The sequence below is a fragment of the Fistularia commersonii genome, chromosome 18, assembly GCF_037954325.1.
Source record: "Fistularia commersonii isolate RoL2024-O1a breed Wild chromosome 18, RoL_Fcom_v1.0, whole genome shotgun sequence".
NCBI lineage: Eukaryota > Metazoa > Chordata > Actinopteri > Syngnathiformes > Fistulariidae > Fistularia > Fistularia commersonii.
The window spans coordinates 2243820-2263884 of NC_141301.1; the positions used below are offsets into that span (position 1 = coordinate 2243820).

At 47.6% G+C, this 20065-nt stretch overlaps 1 protein-coding gene across 1 annotated transcript in view; it reads right to left on the minus strand.

The window, feature by feature from the left end:
• The window catches only part of maml2 (mastermind like transcriptional coactivator 2), a 54538-nt gene extending 34761 nt beyond the window's left edge, over positions 1–19777 (minus strand). Inside the window, exon 1 of the mRNA XM_086164910.1 lies at positions 18631–19777. Coding sequence (XP_086021036.1) covers positions 18631–19035 — 405 coding nt within the window. The 5' untranslated portion in view covers positions 19036–19777. The remainder of the gene's footprint in view (positions 1–18630) is intronic.
• Between the last annotated feature and the right edge of the window lie 288 nt (positions 19778–20065).

The following is a 20065-nucleotide window of genomic DNA, read 5'->3' on the forward strand; positions in this document are numbered from 1 at the left end:
GACTTTGGGGCAGAATCAAACGGGCATGATCAAAAGAATGAACCATTTTGGTGGAACTCGTGGCGATCAATGCACCTGACCGAGTGCCAAACACGCAGCTGAAATACTGTGGCTCTGTTTGGCGCTAATTTTACAATTTCAAAGAGACAGCGGCTGAGCCACAGAACTCCTGCCATTAAAATAAATGAGAAATATAAAATGAAATAGTCAGAGTACCAGGAAGTTTCAACATCTGTCTTAATTTGCGCCACGAGACACTTTCGGACAGAACAGTTCAAAGAAGTTTGAAAAATTAGCCTGCAGAGGAGCATGTTAGCTTTGCATTAGCACAGGCCGTAAGGGACGCCCTGCTGTTAGCTTATACCAAATTAAAAGATGGTGCTCCGCAGTCTGCAAGAAGTATCCGGAAGTTTGCAGGAGTAAGAGTTCCACCAAGCGTCTATGTTCTATCTATGTTTCAGCATCTATGAGCTCGAATGTGTTTGGGGAACTGAAGTCTCTGCCCGAGGATTCCTCCGCTGTCCGAATGCACCAAGAAACTGCCTGATTCCTTAAAAGGTGCTTGGAACTGCAAAAAAAAAAAAAAGTTTCTACAGGAACGAAAATTCCGCAGATGGCACTTTCAACCCCTTGAGGTTTCAAACTAAACGTCAAGACATAAAGCGTTGCCGGCAGAGCTGCCGCGGAAGGCGCTAATCAACCATCGCGGGGAAATTGGAGGGGTTCGATGTTTCGCCCGAGGACGCGTCGACACGCCGAGAGGAAAAACCGGGGATCAAACCGCCGACCGTCCGATCGGAGGGACGCCCGCTCTGCCGAACTGAGCTGATCGCGCCCGCGAGACGAGCTCTTCCACGTCAGGCAGTAAACGGACACGATGGCCGGCGTTAGCTTGGAGAACACACAGGGGGAGCGGGAGGGGCGGTTGACGGCGACGGGGTGCCTCTAATGGTGCGTGAAATAAAAAGATTGCTCGGGTTTCAGCCTCAGCCTTCCGCGTTTTTGCCCCCGCGGGCCGATTCGGCTCAGTTCTTCTGGACACCAAGGAGGGCTTTGGAGGAGATAAACTGTAATCAACCGATCGAGACTTTCTAGATGTTATCTAACCACACCATGATAGCTACAGGTTATATTTTGGATGCTACGACAGTAAAAACATACACCGTCTCCCGTTTACTGCTATTTATTTAATAAACGGGAATCGGTCACGGGAATGGAAAACTTTACCAGGAAGTGACGAGGCCATCTGCCAAATATCTCTCCAGGCCGCAGCCACCTCCGCATCACCGGGTTACGCTTTTGCGGCAAATAACGAATGGATGGATATTTCAGTCGCGTAGTTTAATAACGCTTAGCGCCGAGACGCCAGTTCACTGGATTCTTCCTGGGGCTCCACAGAGGGAGGCGGCTCGACGGCTGAACACACAAGTGAGCACAAATTCAATTAAAAAAAGGCAAGAAAAGAAGAAAAATAATCTTGTATGCAAAGTCTACCATTAAATATACATATATATTCGTATATACAGGACTGTCTCGGAAAATTAGAATATTGTGATAAAGTTCTTTATCTTCTGTAATGCAATTAAAAACACAAAAATTACCTTTTCATGATATTCCAATATTTTGAGATAGGATTTTGTGAGTTTTCTTGAGCTATAAGCCATAATCAGCAATATTAAAATAATAAAAGGTTTGCAATATTTCAGTTGATTTGTAATAAATCCAGAATGTATGACATTTTAGTTTTTGTAATTGCATTAAAGACGATAAAGAACTTTATCACAGTGTTCTAATTTTCTGGGACAGTCCTGTACATATATATATATATATATATATATATATATATATATATATATATATATATATATATACTGCTCAAAAAATAAAGGGAAAACTAAAATATAACATATCCTAGAACTGAATAAATGAAATATTCTTATTAGATACTTTGTTCCTTACATAATTGAAAGTGCTGACAACAAAATCACGCAAAAACGATATATGGAAATCCAATATATGGACCCATGGAGGTGTGGATTTTTAGTCACACTACAGGCAAAACACACTACAGGCTGATCCAACATTGAAGTAATGTCCTTAAAACAAAGCAAAATGAATCAGTGTTGCTTCCCAAGTGGACAGTTTGATGTCACAGAAGGGTGATTGACTTGGAGTTACATTGTGCTGTTTATATATATATATATATATACATATATATATATATATATATATATATATATATATAACCATACAAATTATAACCATACGTTTGCGAATGCTCTTCCCTTACCCTTGTAGCCAGCTATAAAATTAGCTTAAAAATGACTTCCTTCACGGCGCGATTGTTAGCGCTCCCCCCTCAAAGCAAGAGAGTCCCTGGTTTTCTGTGTGGAGTCTCCATGTTCTCCCTGTGTTTGCATGGGTTTTCTCCTAGTTCCTCCCGCAGTCCCAAAACACGCAGGAGGTTCACTGGAGACCCCAGACTTGTATGTCTCAGTGTGTAAAGTGGAGGAGGGAGGGAATAGTTGTACAACTGTGTGTGAATGAGGGCGTGCAAAGTTGTTTTTGTCTCTATATGTGGCCCTGGGATGAACCGCCGACCTGTCCAGGGCGAACCTCGCCTCTTGCCAAATGACAACCGGGATAGGCTCCGCCCCCCTGAGTGCAGGATACTGAATGAACGAATGTATGACTTCATTAAGCTCTGTGTAAACACTGCTAGAAGACTGGATGTGTAATGTGACACCGTTAAAGGCCAGACAGCATTCATCTCGTCTGTTTGGCTAGTTTCTACTCGCTCCCGCAAGAATATAGGATATCTAAATCTGCAGAAACACTGAACTTATACATACTTGGATCCGCTACAAGTATTCGACATTGATTCCCCAAACAGTTGTGGCGGCGTGCTGTCAAACAAACACCGCATTAGGCCGATTTGTGACTACATCCTTTATTTTATTCGCATTTTATAAAATACCCCGAGGACAACCGCAGTTAAGGGCGGAACGTTACCACGATGCAAATGGAGTTGAACTATGACTCGGACCTCGGAGGAGAGGAGTGGGAGGGGGGGGGGGAAAAAAAAAAGCTTGTGCTTCTTTTCAGCGCTCCGCAACTCCGGAGCCTGGGAACTTCGGCAGCTTGGCCAGGCTCTGAGAAATATCCTGAGCTGTAATGTAAACATGTCTGAACTCTGATCTAGCATAGCCCCTCAACCCCCCCCCCCAAAAAAAAAAAACACCTCCAGGATTCTGTGCAACTAGTTTGGCCAGTGACATCAGGAGCCCACTTTCTCATTTCCTGAGCAGGGTAATGACCCTGGGGAGAATGGGCTTTTTGAAGTCCCGCAAAATAAAAGCCGCTTTGCTACGAGGCAATTGTTCCGGAGAGGAGGCCCAGATAGCCGAACGGGTTCCGTTCGCAGTCGTTGTCGATCTCGTCGCGGAACTGATGTCAAAATAAGACATTTTTTTTTGTCTTTTTGCGAGACGCTCTGTCGACGTGATAAATCGCCGGTCACGTCCTCACCCTGTTCTTAAGTGGCAACTGTAATAACCGGAGTTGTTTACAGTGGCGGTGAGAAAACGTTCAGGAAGCCGACATGAAAGGTGTTTTGTCCGTCAGATAAGCGGTAGATAAGCTCCTGTTTATCTCAGCTTCACACCACTGTCTTTTCAAACCCCCCCCAAGGAAAAAAGACAAAAAAAACCCTCGCGGTTATCCGACCGTGAGTGTCAAAACCAAACCGACGTTTGTTTTTTTGTTTTTTTTTTACTGGGTCAAACTGAAAGCCGCTTGAAGGCAGAACTGCGAGGCGCCGCCGCGACTTATTCTCGGGTGTTCACCTTGCGTGCGTTTCGCGTAACGCACACCTGTACGCGTTTCTTTTTCCCACAGGGCTCCGGTTGCAGCGGCGGGTAGGACGGCGCCCCCGTCGGCTTTCCCCGCCCTCGTCCTCGCTCGCGATTCTGCCCATTTCTCCGATCTGAGCCGAGCAGGAAAAACCGGCCCGACCTCAAAAGGAGCTCTCTCGGCAAATTACGTACGGGCTGAATATAAAGATAAAGCTGCAAATAAGTGCCGAGTGATTGCTGGGCGTGGAGAATAAAACCCGATTCCTAAATCGAATTGACTCCAAAGCTTCGATGGAGAAATAAACGTATTAAAAATCCCCACTTATTTTGACGGCACGGATGAGATTTGGTTTGGGATTTTGATTTGTTGTCTTGAAGACCAGACATTGCTCTGCAATTACACAAATACAACAACAAGCCGGAGTCTACGCTAAACATCGGGACGCTGAGATCTAATCCCAAGGGATTGGAGGGACCAAAAAACCCCCGCAAACCTTTCCCGGGATGAAACCACGATGTGTAAAAATGCATAAAAATCAGAGAAAAATCAGGTGTCTATTTCAGCAGGAGAGCGTGTCGACAAGGCATTTAAAGAATCATGCAGTAACTTCATACCATATAAGGGCAGAAAAGTTAAGACATATTATTAGAACCCATATTCAGACCATATCAAATTTTAATCGCCAATAAAACAGCTTTACGACCACATTAACCCGAAAGCTAGCCAAAGTTAGCTGCAGGCTACCACGCCGTAGCGGGAACGATCAGGACGGGTGGAAAATGTGATTCTCCATCTTGGAATCTCCCTCTCCGCTCCGTCGAAAAACCCAAAAAACAATGGCGTGTAAAACCGAACGCGGTTCAATAAATCCAACCCGTCGCTGCGTTTGGTCGGTTTATCAATCTCACATTGACAGATTCGCTTTCCCGTGCATCTTTCACCAAGAACTCTGCTTTTATTAACAGACAGCAGAAGTGTGTGTGTGTGTGTGTGTGAGGGGGAAGGTAGAGGAGCGGTTTGGGGAGAAGATGGATGACTGACTTTGAAGGCGGCGACAAAAGGTTCTGTGTTTGCGACACACACACCCCGCGGCCCGGCAGGACCCGCCGTGGCTGACAGTCGGCGGCGGAGCGCCCGAGGCGAATCCTCCTCGGGGGCGCCTCTGCCGGGTTGGCAGCTGCAACGAGGACGGGGAGGGGCGGGCGGCAATTTGTAGTTCACGACGTTCGCAGAAAAACAAAACAAAAAAAAAAAAACAATACCGCGGCGGACACGCGAGAAAACTATGCCCCGAGAAAATGTGACAGGCGTCATGGCGAGATGAAGGTTCCAAGAGCAAACGGAGATGATGGAGGACGCCGGACACGGTTTATTTACCTTGAATTAGTTAGACAAACACTTCGGGATCACGCGGAGACGAAGAAATAAATGTACACAAGACGATTTCGGCGCTGTACGTGCGTCGAATGACGGTCGACTGACATCACAACCCGCTTTGATAAACCCGATATTAGCGCACTACGCTAAAAGTTTGGTTTCAACCAACGAAAAAAAAAAAAAACAAAAGCAAGAAAGACCCTACGTTGTCAAGATGTTTGAATGAGAGAACGTCATATGACTCCGTTCTTGTCAAATCTTCTTGTCTTCTCAAAATGCTTCTCCGATGAATCGGGAAACGCCTTCAAGAGAAGACACTCATGTGCAATCAAGAAGATTTTGACGAGAATTCACCGTGACTCGGACGAGCGAGAACCTCCACAGACGTGCCGTGTGTCTCTTTATGACCTCGAAATGTGAGAGTGAATTGTTTATCTCTGTTGAGTTTGACTGAGAGGGTGAATGGCTGTTAGCCAGAATCCTCCCCGAGGGGAGGGGCAACGGGGGGGGGGGGGGGGGCGGTGGGTTAGCATTAGCATCCAAGAAAGGATCCAGCATTTCTAAATAAAGCGTATAACGGACTCCGTGTATGCAAATGACTGCACAACTCTAAATATATGTCCATCAAAACAATAAGCGGAGAGAAAAACTGTATATCTTTGCAATGCGCTTGACATCTATGCAGATAAATGATAGCATTAGCCGCGCTACACTGGTGGTGGTGTGTGTGTGGGGGGGGGGGTGTTATTCGTGTGTCTCTACATGTGGCCTTGTGATGGACTGGCGCCCGGTCCAGGGTGAACCCCGCCCCCCCCGCCCGGCGGAAGCTGTGATAGGCTCCCCGCGACCCTGACTACAGGATACGCTGTAACGCTAATGAATGAATAATGGATGACCGACTGGCACGAGCCGCTGTGACGGCACGATCGGAGAAATAAACAGGGTCCCGGGAAAACACAAAACCTGCGTCAGCAGAGATGCGACGCTGCAAAATTGATGAGGATTATGTTTTCCTCCCGCGGTAGCAGGCCAGCGGAGCTCCGCTGGAGGACACGGGCCGCAGTCAAGGACGGCAACCAGATACCTGCGGAGGGGAGGCTGTTAATACTGGATGGGCGGCACTTTGGGCGCCACGAGAGGCTAAAATTACCCCGAAGGCCAAGGCCGTCGGCCGAGCCGACCCGCGCCGCCCGGATGGGCGCCCGCAAATATTGTATCGTCTCTTGAAATACGAGGTGCGTGTGTTTTTTTTTTTTTGGGTTCCCAACAGCACAAAGACATACAACCGTCCCGTAGGCTGCTGAATAAACATGAGATGTGTGCTGCGGAGTGGGTAATGGTGTGTGTGTGTGTGTGTGTGTGTGTGCTTCTGCAGGGAGGGGGGGGCGGGTAGAAGGAAACGGAGGGAAAATGAGGGGTGTTCTTAAGACACGGCAGCCGGAGATTCTGTGTAACAGATCCACGGATGCCTTTGATTTGACACAAATCCTCGCTGCCCTACTGGGTGTCTGGAAACTTCCCCATTGATTCATATGTGCTTCCTTTTTTTTTCATGTGTGTGTGTTTAAAATGTCTCGGTTGTCTGCGCGTTTTTTTTTTTTTTTTTTGTGGCGGGGGGGGGGGGGAGGTTGAGGCGGGTAACGTTCTTCTCGTTAACAAAAAAATCTAAATAGGTCCAGAGAAGAATGAAACGTGTGCTCTCGCTGCTCGGAGAGAAGCGCAACGCAAATGCAAATTGCCAGGTTCAGAGATGTCCCAGATTCACGGCAGCGCGGTTCTTTCTCGCTTCTGCTGCTGCTGCTGCTGCTGCTGCTGCTGCTGCTTCGTGACAACACATTTGCTGAGCCCTGTCTTTTGTGGATTCCTCTTTTTCTTTAAAAAAAAAAAAATTATATATTTAGATGCAAGAGAAACAGGCTCCCGGATTGATAAACTAGCATTAATTCAGACGTCGCTGGACGAGTCTAATGGGTTTTTGCGAATTAATATCCAATATTAACCCCCCCCCCCCCCCCCTCTTCTGTCATCCTGACTGATTAATGCGCAGATAGCAGATGCACCTCACCAGACAAGGAGCAGCTTGCTGAATCTGCAAATAAGATTCATATCCGTCGCCTTCTTCTCTCCCCGGTCTCTTGGAACAATAAACCTACTTTTCCTGAAACAGAGCCTTGCGGGATCCCGGCTTCGTCCGTTCTTTGTGTTCGGCTCTCGGAGGATCAGGGGTCGGAATCCCTCTTGGTGTTTTTTTTTTTGGGGAGGTTTTGTTCGGCGGGATCTGCCGTGAACGGGTTTAATTCATTCAATCATCCTGAAAAAAAAGCGCGGTTCGGCTTCGGATCCGAATTTGGAAAAGGACTCATTTACTTTTTAGGTATTTTCCGCACGATGAGGCGCACTTAAAATCCTTCAATTTTCTCAAAAATCATCCGTGCGCCTTAAGTTTGAATTCTTGTTCTGCTTACTGACCTCCAACCGATTTTATGTGGCTCGCTGCGCTCAAACATCTGTCAAAATGTTTTAGTGCGACTTTAGTAAGCGTCCAAGCCGCTGCGCTCCATCGATAGTCGGACCGTTCCCACCCGACACGGGGACGTCGTGTTAAAGTCGGCGCTGGGTTGAATATGGGTTGCAACGTTAGATAACAAATCATGTAGCGGTGGAATACAATAATTTTCCAACCTCACGCTAACTTCAGGTGTCCGCTATCACCGGCAACCATAAACCAATCAGAGAACAGTACGTACAAGCTAACCTCCGCCGCTTTTTGTAATAGCGGTACGTACTGTGCTCTTATATAATATTACTGTACGTATTTGTGTGTCCGAGGACACCTGTTAAGAGGCATGCTTACGAAGCGGAATTCCAACTCAAGGCTATCAGTCACGCGGTAGATGAAGGGAAAAGAACAGTCGCCAAAGAATTCAACGTTAATGAATCAATGGTACGGAGGCGGAGGAAGCAGATGAACTGCGCCGAGTAAAGAAGACCAGAGTTTCCGGGGGAGCAAAGCGAGATGAACGAAATGAAAAAAAGTTAGACTAAAATGACCTTATATACCATATGTTTTATCACGCGCCTTGTGTATGAAATTAGACCCGTGCATTGATATTGCGCCTTGTGGTTTGCAAAATACGGTAATATCCAGACAGACATTCACCGGTCACATAGAGGCGTTCGACCGTTCACTCTTTCCTTCGCAGTCGTGGAAAAATACAAACTCTATTTCAGATATCTGGGCAACGTAGGGTCTCCTGTGAGCTGTGTTTGGACTGAGGAACCCCGGCGAAGTATTTACCGCTAATATGAGCGCTAAAATCAACAAGGTGTTCGCTGTCCTGTCCGTAAATTAAGAGAGAGGCTAAATGCTAACTCCCTTAGCGAGCACTCGTAACGTAGCCTGGAGTTCAAAGGAGTTCCATGAAATCGTTAGAAACAAAAAGGTTTTCAAATACGTTTTCAACTCGAAGGTGCTTCGGCAATTCAGGCGATCCTCGCGTCGCTAACGCTCATCTGGTTAAAATTTTTTTTAAAAAAGGCCGGCCAGGACGTGACATGATTGACACGATATTTCATGGCAATAGTACAAAATAAATCCCAGATGTGACGCTTCATTTCCCAGCTTGTCGGTTTTAAACCATAAATGCTTAAGTTGCTTTACATTTAACCCGTCGTTTCTCAATTGGCTCTTAATACTTAACTTGACCGAGCTTAAAAAGTCCCCCGCATTTCCGCGCATCGAGGAAAAGGCGGAACCACTTTTTTTTTTTTTGTTATCTATTATTGTCACGCTGATTCACCGCATTGTTCCGTGGATTATTCTGTGTCGTCCCAAAAGAACAATTACAGATGATGGCTTAGTGCCAACGATGTCCAAAAAGGAGTTTGTTGAATTGCAAGACCTTGGCCGGAGTCTCCGGATGCCATAATGATATTGAAATATAGCGGGATTTATGCTATTACGGGGAGGGTTTGGGGGGGCAGTTGCTATAAGTATGCAGTTATTAGAGGAGCGGGAATCAAAAATAAAGCTCCCCCGAGAGCCGACGGATATGAGCGGGCCTCGCTTCTCGGCACTTTACAAAATCCGGGTCGGTTGGCAAAACAGGCGCTTGTCTGGGCTTGAACTCTCGCCCTCCCCCTTCCCTCCGGAGAGCACGCCGATCGGCGCCGATGAGCCGCCGCCGCCGCCGCCGCCACGCGGGGCGCGAGTCGCTCGGCGAGCGGGTCAGGAAAGGCCGTTATTATCGCGAAAACCGTGTTTAATCGGAACTACGAGGCCTCGGCTTTGTGCGAGATTTAGCAAACAGATGAAAAATAGTGGATATGAAATAAATCAGAACCAACACGCTGTCCAAACAAATTTCCTTTTAGAGGCAGTTACATCCTGGAAAATGACAAGCCACAGAAATAGCCTCGGTGTGTGACATCAGCCAACCCCCCCCCCCACCTCCGTAAAGACGAGCTGTGCTTATGAACGTCTGTTTGATGCAATGAGCTTATGAACTGCCCTTGAGTAAATCTGGGGAACAACCAGAACATAATGTCAAGCGTCCCTCCCCCGACTTTTAGCGCGTTCGTCATTAAAAATACGGCTGATGCGTTCGAGCAAAACGCCGCGGAGAGGACGCCACCCCCCCCCCCCCCTCCCCCCGCCGCCTTTTGTTTATGCCAAGGCAGTCGGAGCCCTCCCTGCCGCTTCCCCGTGCAGGAATTTATGGACGCGGCCCTCCCCGCCGTGAAAACATGTCGCCGTATGAAATAAATCGGGCTAACGGAGAATTATTGAAACGGACTAGCGTCACCGGATGACCCCTGCAGAATTCAATCATAATCACTGTTGTTGGGTAGTGTGTGTGTGTGTGTGTGTGTGTGTGTGTAGAAGCCGATAAATCCTAAAGTACAAAACTGTTTTAAAACAAATCAGTGCCATTTGTCAAGGTAAGTGAACGCCGCCCGGCCGTCATGACGGTTTAAAATAACCACGTGACAGCCAGTCGTCATATTCTACGGTATTCCCGCTTTTGAAACTCTTCCAGCGTGCTCTTTATCGTGCTAAGCTAGCCCCGCAGTGATCGACTGATTAGTTATCCGAAAAGATTAGACGACCCGCCAGCTGTTTTGATCGTAGATCATCTCTTATTTCTGATTTGAGAACTCAGTTCTAATAACTCCGGCTCCAATTTCACCTCCTCCGGGGGAACATTTTTGGTTTTGCGTTCCAACAAGCAGTCAGGGGTCACGGTAGGGACGGCTGTAACGCAAGCATCCGCGGCGCTCAAAAAAAAACGAACCGACGAAGAAAAAGAAGAAAACACGGACAACGTGGAGGCGGAAGCCGACGCAGCGTTTGTCTTCTCCATCAGATGGTGTTTTAATCTTCTCCTTGCATGTGAAGAACATCACCGTTAGCTAACTACGCACTTATTTTGGTCAAAATGTTGATGTTCCTCGGACATCTAACGCTCCATATCTCGCCGTTTCTCTCCATTTTGTTGCGAGAAATCATCCGACCAGTGAACACGATAGTTTTTAAAAAATAGCGCTACGTCACATGGTTCCTATGGAACTGTCTGGATGCACCAAGAAATGGCACGGTTCCTTGGAACTACAAAAGGGTGCTTTTTTCCCGGTTCCTTTACTTTTCCTGGCATAAAATCTAATCCGTCTGGGTTGTGGACGTTGCAGAACGCCAGGCGAGGATTCGGGCGAACGGCTAACAGGCAGACGCCGCCGATCCTTGACGATTGTATCGTTCGATAAGCAAAATAATGTCACGCGAGTCGCGTCAATATGGAAATAAAATCAATCCAGACGACCCTGCGCCGTCCTGAACGAGTAAGAATTCCGTCAATTTGTAAGACAAGGTCTTTCCCGTGGAAATATAATCAATAACCAAAGAGACTATTATGCAAATATGAATGTACTGTTCTGGCAAAAAAAAAAAAAAAATCTGTATATTTGGAAAAAAAATACCCGTTTCGAATGAATGACTGCTTGGAGACAGAACAAAACGCATTCTAAACGTCGGTATTTTATGTCAGAGGAAACTGTTTACGGAAAAATAATACATATTAATACATATTCCAGAAAAGAAAAATACATCATGCGGCAGGAGAATTGGATTTAGCCCGCGTTTAAGCCATATCTTGGATCGAGCACTAATCCCAAATGGAAGGAGGAGATTAACAGATGGCTTTACTACAGTATATGGAGTCTTTTAAGCGGAACAGCGCGAGATGCTCGACTCATCTCCTGGCTGCAGACGACACAATGAGACAAGCTTAATCACATCAGGCTTACAGTGCAGTCGCGCTATCAATAAACAGCAAACACGGCGGACGGCTCTCACTAAAGAGGACATTACAGTAAGTAATTCTGCTTTCGGGGGCCAACTAACAGCCGGCTCCCTCCTCCAGGATAAAGTTTATCTTCCCGCGACGGAGACAGGGGCGCGGAGGATGGATCCTCGCCGCGTCCAGCCCGGGTCGGGCGGCGGGCCTCGCCGTGGGTGGTCCTCCTGGATTCGGGCTAATTGTTTCACAACATAGCGGAGCCAAGCTGGGATCAGACCACCAGCGGCTCCGGTTCAGACACTCCAGCAGCCAAACGGGGGGATGCCAGGAGGCAGTGCACACACACACACACACATATACACAGACACATGCATATTCTTCATCTTTCACACATGACCGCAGGAGACAGCATGGAACTTATTTTCCCGCGTTGGGAATAATAAAAGCATTGCCGCGCTGGCCCCGCAGTGACAGGTTGTTTTTGTTGTTCAATCGGTGGCCGTCCTCAGAAGTATTCCTTGAAGGCGACCAGTTGGTTCTCCAACAGTTCCTGTCACGTAAAAGCCGGAATAATGACTTCATGGCTAAAGTCAGTTGACACGGTGCTTCCTCTGCAGCGCGGCGAGGATGGCGGTCTGCACAGATGCCCTCTGACAGGTCTTCGGTGACCTACATCCGCCTCCCGATAAGTCGCAGAGACAGCGCGGCGCCCTTTTTCGATTTAGCTGAAAAAAGTCCCGGTAAACGGCGCTTTTCGCTAGCTTGCGTTCAGCAGTTCGCACGCCGACGGCTCCGAAACAAGCCCATCGGGAACGACTTCGGTGTTCTTGCCCGTGCACGCCATCATCTTCGGCGTGCAAGAGACGGGAATCGAACCGCCAACCTTCCAGTTGACCCACAGCTGCACCGAACTAAGATCGTCCAATTCCACCATCCACCATAAAAGCCAAATATTTCTAAATATATTTCATTGAGAGCCATATAGTACTTTTAATGTATAATAAATTAAATATGTCTTACTTTTAATGCGACCTCCGGTGCTGCATGGATCGATTCGACGTGTCGCTTTCCAGTTGACCGTTTCATCGATGTCATTTTATCATTGCATATTAGACATATTGCAGATCCAAATGTAAATTCCTCCATCGTTTGTTTTTTTCTTTTCGCCATCTTTTCCGTAACGAGGGATGAAGCGGGTAAACTAGTTGACCATCTGATAAAATTGATTTCTTCACCTTTACCACCCGGACGTGCTCACAAGCCATCGGGTGACGTAAAATTTATCTATAAAACTAATTTCCGTTTACTTTAACATGACACAGTATTATGAAGAAATATCACAAGTATTTCAAAATCAGTTCCGAACTGATTCTTTTTTTCAACTAAAAATTGTCTGGGAGGCATAAATCGTCGCCGGAAAAGCCATATTTGGCTCCCGACCGCTGGTCTACATCCATCTTCTGCTGCTGGCAAGGTACACATATATAGACAATCAACCATTCATTCATTCGGGTCAATTGTCCCCAATTTTTTCCAATAACCTGCTGAATGTTTTGATAAATGTGGCTGGAAGCACATGCAGACACAGGGAGAACATGCAAACTCCACACAGAAAGGTCCTTCGTGCCGTGAGTCCGACGCGCTAACCGCTAATCAAGCATGACACGAACGGTTGCATGACCTCACAGGAATGAGTGACATCCCATAATATATAATATAACTGCCATTCAGCGTGAAAGGTGTCAGGATACAGAAACACCAAGGGGACGTAAGATTGACCTTAGCGAACGAGCGGTACGACCTACATGTAGCACCCACGTGTTTGACGGTTAGCATATAAGTTGATGTTTTGATTCTCCAATCGTGGCGTCGCCTCGCAGATTTGCTGGCTCCGCAGACACCGGGAGTGTTTACCCACGCCCAGGTATCAGCTGAATTACTCCTCCATTCAGGTTTTTTTTGGGATATCTCTTTCACGGATAACAATAACCGCATTTTCCGACACACCTGATGGTCTTCATCGACTAAAACAGCCACTGAATGATAAAAACAAAACGTTTTGTTTACAAGCTAACAAAACGCCGCTGTAAAAAACAAACAAACAAGTAGATAAAGCAGACACCCCTACGCTTTACTCTTGTCTCAACTTGATGATAATAACAATATAACCGCTTGTTGCCATGACAACAAAACAACACATTCAACCCCTTTGGTAACGTTAGATACACACAACTTGCAAAATACTTAGATTGATATCTGTCCGTCCTGGGAGGGAGGGAACCAGAATAATGGCTGATATGAGTAGAAATGACAAAATGAGCCAGGGTTAACTGTGGAAGCGTTAACATGAATGCTTTATCTCTGAGAACTGCAAAGCTAATCACAAGGATCGGCATCACCCGTTCATTCATTATCTATATTGATCATCCCGCCTTAGCGGTGGTCGGAGCCGACTCCTGTACAAACATACATACATACATGAGGAACATATGTTGCCTGGAAAGAACTTTGCAATGCACCCACTATGCGTTCTTAACAATGCATACAAATGATAAAAAAAAACTTTCTTTTTTTTTTTGTACAACAAAATTTCAATTTTTTTTTCGCCCTCAGTTTAATTTTTAGCTGTTTTTAAAACTTGAAATTGTGTTGTGTTGATCAATTTCAATACATGTATTGATACCGGCAGCCTTGAAAAACACTGATTAGGATGCATTTATTACACAGATTAGTGATTTCAATATTATTTTGTTATTATTTGTTTCACGAGACAACCAATAATTCACACATCCGGCCAATTTTACGGGTTTTTCAAGCAAAACGTTTTTGGACCGCACACGGAAAGGTTCCCTATCGGCGAATTCGAACCTTCTGGCTGCAAGGCGTGGCGCGAACCACCGCCCCGGATGAGCATCATGTGACATCGGAATATTTTTTCCCCCCACGACCGACAAACACAATAATACGGGAAGTCGTTTGTTTTCCTCCGGCTCCTTCTGACCTCAGATATTTTCACCAAATCGGACAAATATCGAGTTCATTTCCTCGTCCTATTTGAACATTTTTTGTTTTCTCTTTGCGGGCTGAAGGCAATAAAGGGAAATCAGCGGGAGAATGAAAATAATATCGTGCGGCGGAAATATATTTCCCTGCTTTTCCATCCCGTCGATCGGTTTCAAACTCCTCCTTCCTTTTAATTCCCGGCCCCGGAGAGCCGGTGATCTCTCATCGAAAGAGCAGCCATTTGCATTTAATACAATCCTGGAAAGATTAATTTCTCCCGCGCATCTTCCTCCCCCCCCCCCCCCGCCGCCGCCACCCCCCGGGAAGGCCTCCGGCGTGGACGTGACGGCGAACGGAGGGAGCGCGCAAACAAAGGTCTGCGCGGGCGTCGCAGTCGCGCGGTTCATGTTTCGGAACACTAGACGAGCGAGGCGTCTAGCGCGCGGTAGCTTTCGAAAAAGAGCCGCTCCTGGATACGGAGCGTCCGAAAAGAGCGCCGGCAGCGCTGGACGAATGCGAGAAATAAAACTCGAACATGTTAATCGCCCTCGTCTGCTGCTTCTTCAAGGCTTGTTGGGCTTCGAGTAAACATGTGCAGGAAATGTAGTCGGCAGGTCCAAACATTTATAAGCGGAGGGGGTTCATCTTTTAAAACGAAGCTATTTGTAAACCGCATGATAATGGCGTGCACGACCGTGCGGGGGCCGCGTCGCTGTCGGCTTCCTGCACGCCCTCCCTGTGTTGCTGATAGTCAATACAAGACGGCGGCTGAAAACCGATACACACTCTGTAGTGTTTTGTCAGCTCATCTCTGACCTAATTCCGTGCTAAGTGTGTTTGCCGCTACCTGTCTCCTGCAGGGAACTTCTGTTGAGAGCAGAGCGTTTTAGAGTCTAATATTTGGAGATTCAAAAGCCCCTGATTAGTTTGTGAAAAAAATCATTTTAGCGGTCAGAGGATAAGAGAGGTAAGACCTCATCTCGTCTTTCCCCTTTTCTCCAATTTCATCTAAAAAAGAATATCCGCTGGTAATCCCCCCCCTCCACCATCACCAACCCAACCCTTCAGCCGCTCGCTCGGCGCCAACCGGCTCGCCGTAATCCACCCTGCTGCTCGACACTCTGCCGGCGAGATCCAAATTTAAATGTGAACCGTCGATAACCGCGCGTGGAAGCGCGGGAGCTTCGCCTCCTCCGGCCGAAGCTTCTGGAACGCCGTCATTGGCGAACGCCGCCCTGCGGATTTGGTGCTAAATGACCAAAAACCATTAAACCCCCCCTCATTCATCGGGGATGCATCGTGGGTGCTTTTCTGCTTTGGCCCCCTTCATAATCGCCGTGACTTGTGAAAAACAAAACACATTAACCTCAGGGGTTGATGTTAACGCAAGACGCCGGGACTCCATTTCCTCCTCGCCATTTTGCAGCGCTCATCAGTTTGTTTGTTTTTTTCTTTATGTAGAACACGCCGCTCCGGCGTCAACGCCGGTTAAAATGAAACGGCGCACGATAATGATGTTCCCTGACCTCCTTTTAAAAACAGTCGATGCAACCCATTATCGCGCCGCCGTCTCGCCTCCCATCGCACGCCGCCGTGTCAACGCGGGTCGGGAGTGGCAGTTCATATTTGTGTTGCAAACAAGACGGTTTCACACGCGAGGGCGTCGACGGACGCGGGCGGGCAAAACGCATCTGCGCGACAGCACTATCGATCACTCGAATAAATTATTGACAGTAATAAAAGAATAAATAAGAAAATTAAAGGGCGTGCAAAGATTTAGGGAACGTACTCCAGGGTTTTGTGCGAAAAAAACAACAACGCAGTGGCGTAAAACTAAGCTAGTCCATCCGCGTCACGTGACCAGTGGCGCAGCAGCTAGCGTGCTAACAACAGCAACTCGGAGCACAAAGTGCTTTGCATTTAACAACGGTGTTTATTTTTCCAAATTAAAGTTGAAAAATGAACAGCATTTATCTCCAGCTGTAATATTTCGAACAGAAATATTTTTTAAAAAATCTGACCGATGTTTTCTTCACCTCCGCGGCTGCACTGGGAAAATCTCACGTTGTTTATTTTCCGCCGAGCGGGAATTTTGAAATAAGAAAATAAAAGGATGTGGAAAGATTTAGGGAACGTACTCAAGGGTTTTGTGCGAAAAAACGCAGCGGCGTAAAAGTTAGCTACTCCATCTACGTCACGTGACCAGTAGCGCAGCAGCTAGCGTGCTAACAACAGCAACTCGGAACACAAGGTGCTTTAAATTTAACAACGGTGTTTATTTTTGCAAATAAAATCTCACATTGTTTCTTTTCCGCCGAGCGGGAACTTTTAAATAAGAAAATAAAAGGATGTGCAAAGATTTAGGGAACATACTCAAGGTTTTGTGCAAAAATAAAACGCAGCGGTGTAAAACTAAGCTAGTCCATCCGCGTCACATGACCAGTGGCGCAGCAGCTAGCGTGCTAACAACAGCAACTCGGAGCACAAAGTGCTTTGCATTTAACAACGGTTTTATTTTTCCAAATTAAAGTTGAAAAATGAACAGCGTTTATCTCTAGCTGTAATATTTTGAACGGAAACATTTTAAAAAAAATCCATGTCTTCTTCACCTCCGCGGCTGCACTGGGAAAATCTCACGTTGTTTATTTTCTGCCGAGCGGGAGCGTAAAGACATCGGCCGCGGAGATATGAGATATAACCCCGGCCAACTCCCTGGTGCCCAATGGACGAAAAACAACCCGGACAATCTCACATCTCACCGGCTTTACCCCTTAACAGATGCCGCACAGGAAGTCGGGCCTATCAGCGCGAGCACGCTCAGAGACATTCCTGCTGTCCAACCACTTCTGAGTTTCCCCTTAACTTGTACACAATGTTCCGCCGCTGCGAGAGAAAACACGACCGCAGAGACGCTCCCTTTGAAAAGGACTAATAAAGGCCGGTTAATGCATTTTAAACTACTTTGAAAACCTCCTTTTGAGTGACAAGTACCAAAAAAAATCTATCCGCCTTGCAGGACGAAGCATCGGCGTCCCGTTTTCGACGGCGTGCTTTTCTTCTTTATTTTTTTTGGTAAATGCAAAACATCGAGCATTTTGTAACTCGTAACGCACGGACGGCTTCGGGGACCCTCTTCTTTAAATCATCCGAATCGGGGACGGGGAGTTTGCGACTCCGCTTTAAAACATTTTCTGACAATTATGTCATTCGGCTCCGAGGCTGATTGAAAACCGGCCGGCGAACCTGAGCCACAGGCGCATCAGAGTGTATTCGGAATACTTCATTAATGTTACGTAATGCAATAACGCTGCAACCGCCGCTCTCACTTGACCATTAAAAAGCTTTTACTGTCTCAATTACTGTTGGATAAGTCTGGAGAGAAACAGCAGCCATTCCTATCATCAATCATCATCATCATCATCTCTCAGGCCATGGAAATAACGTTTTGTCATCATCGTCGCCCCTACGATGATGACGACGTTACGAGTAGCGTCGTCGTTATCCGTCACCATCACCACCAATGGAGACCAACCTCGGTGATAAGTTTTAATACCATTATCGTCTCGTAATAGACGCCACTAGTAGCATCGTCGTTATCGTCGCCGGTGCCGACCGACCGCGATCGTACATTTTATCGCCATTATCGCCTTTTTCGTGGAAAAAAGTTTTATCATCATCATCATCATCGCACCCGCGATAACGCGACTTTACAAGTGGTATCATCATTAAGAACGTCATCGGCATCTTCATCATGATTAATCAAGATAGTGGGTTTTATTTCCGTCCTCATCCTCATAATCCTCGGCCTTGGAAATAACGTTATCATCATCATCGCCGTCACCCCTGCGATACCGGCGACCGGACGACCAACCACGACAATGAGTTTCCTTGCCATTACGGCCTTTTTAAATCGTCGCCGTCTTCACCGCCCGCTTGATAACGGCCACCCGCGATAATGAGTTTAATCACCATCGTAATCGTTTCGTCGTCGCGATTTCGGAAGCTCTCCTCGGCAGCCTGGCCGATCGTCATCAAACTAATCACGACCGGGAAGTCAGGACTCCTCCGATCAACCAATCAACCGATCGATCGGACTCACCGCCAAGCGAGTGGAGACCTTCTGCTCCCCTTCGGCGCCCCTCTGCTCCCCGTTGGCCCGGCCTCCGTACTCGGGCGGCTGCTGGCCGGACCCTCGGCTGCCCTTGGTTTTTCGGCTCCCGGGCCCCTGGTGGACGATGTTGAGGAGATGCAACGTGCTTTCGTGTTCGCGGTCGGAGGTCTCCGCCTGGCCGCGCTGGTAGCGGTTCTCGCAGGTGGAGTGATGCCGCCGGCACAGCTCGATCCGGGCGCGCAGCCGCTCCACGATGGCGTTGTGCAGCTGCGGCACGGCGGGGCCCCTGGCGGGACCCACCGCGCCGGACGCGGGGCCCAAGCCGACACCCAGCATGGGCGCGAAACCCCCGGCGGCGGCGGCGGCGGGCTGAGCCGGGGTCGCCTCTCCCATTTCCCTGACAACTTTTATGGAGGTCCCGCCGTGGTTCTCAGGGGCCTCAGCGCGGACATGGACGGGGAAGGACGCGACTAGGATCCCATGAGGAGAGCAAAAAGTCAGGGGATACTAAACAATAAAAAAAAAAGGAAATACAGTCCCCGGTTATCTTGTCAAAGTGGTGGGAACTGTTTAGATAGATTAACACACTCGCCTGCTCAGAGAGATAAGCTCACGGAGAAACTTGGACTTGGAACCAGAAGAAGAGCCTTCGCCAAGTCCCGGTTGTTCCAGATACGCGTTACTGACTTCTTCCTCCGAGGCGCTGCGTCAGCTTATAATTTAAAAAAAAATGAAAGAAAGGAAAAAAAAAAAAAACGATTTTACAAAAGGAAAAAAAAAACATGCAAAAGGGCGCTGCTGGATTCACAGCTGGGATTAATCTGCCGGAGCTCCGCCGGCGGAGGGATTGCATTCGGCGGAGGCGGTGATCCGGAGCCGCGGCGCTCCAAACTTCAGCCCCGGAGCCCGCGCATCCCCTGCCCGGCGTCAGCTCTCCGATCCCCGGCGCTGGGCTGGAGCCACCCGGGGGGAGTTGCTGCCGTGGAGCGGTCCGGAGGGGGGGTGGAAAAAAAAAAAAGAGGGGGGGGGGGGACGCAGGAAAGGAGGGGGGTGAGTGTTGCAAAGCTGTCGCCGAAATGGGTCACCTTACTGCAAAAAAAAAAAAAAAAAAAAAAAAAAAAAGAAGAAATGAAACCCACTTCACTTTTAAGTCACAACATTTTGTTTTGTTTGTTTTGCAGAATAAATCCTCCGTGTGTCTCCCGTCCGGCTGGAAGAAAATGTTTCATGTGCAATTCTTTTTTTTTTTTTTTAAAGAAAAGCAAAAGCGAGGCGTCGTTTCGCGGGGAGCCAATGAAATCCGTGACAGATAGTCCATTGACAATGGTCCGTCCGTGCGGTGCACCGAGGCTCCGGAGCTCCGGCGCACACAGACCCTCATTGTGTGAACATTCCTCTTTTGACATGATCCGCTCACATGGGT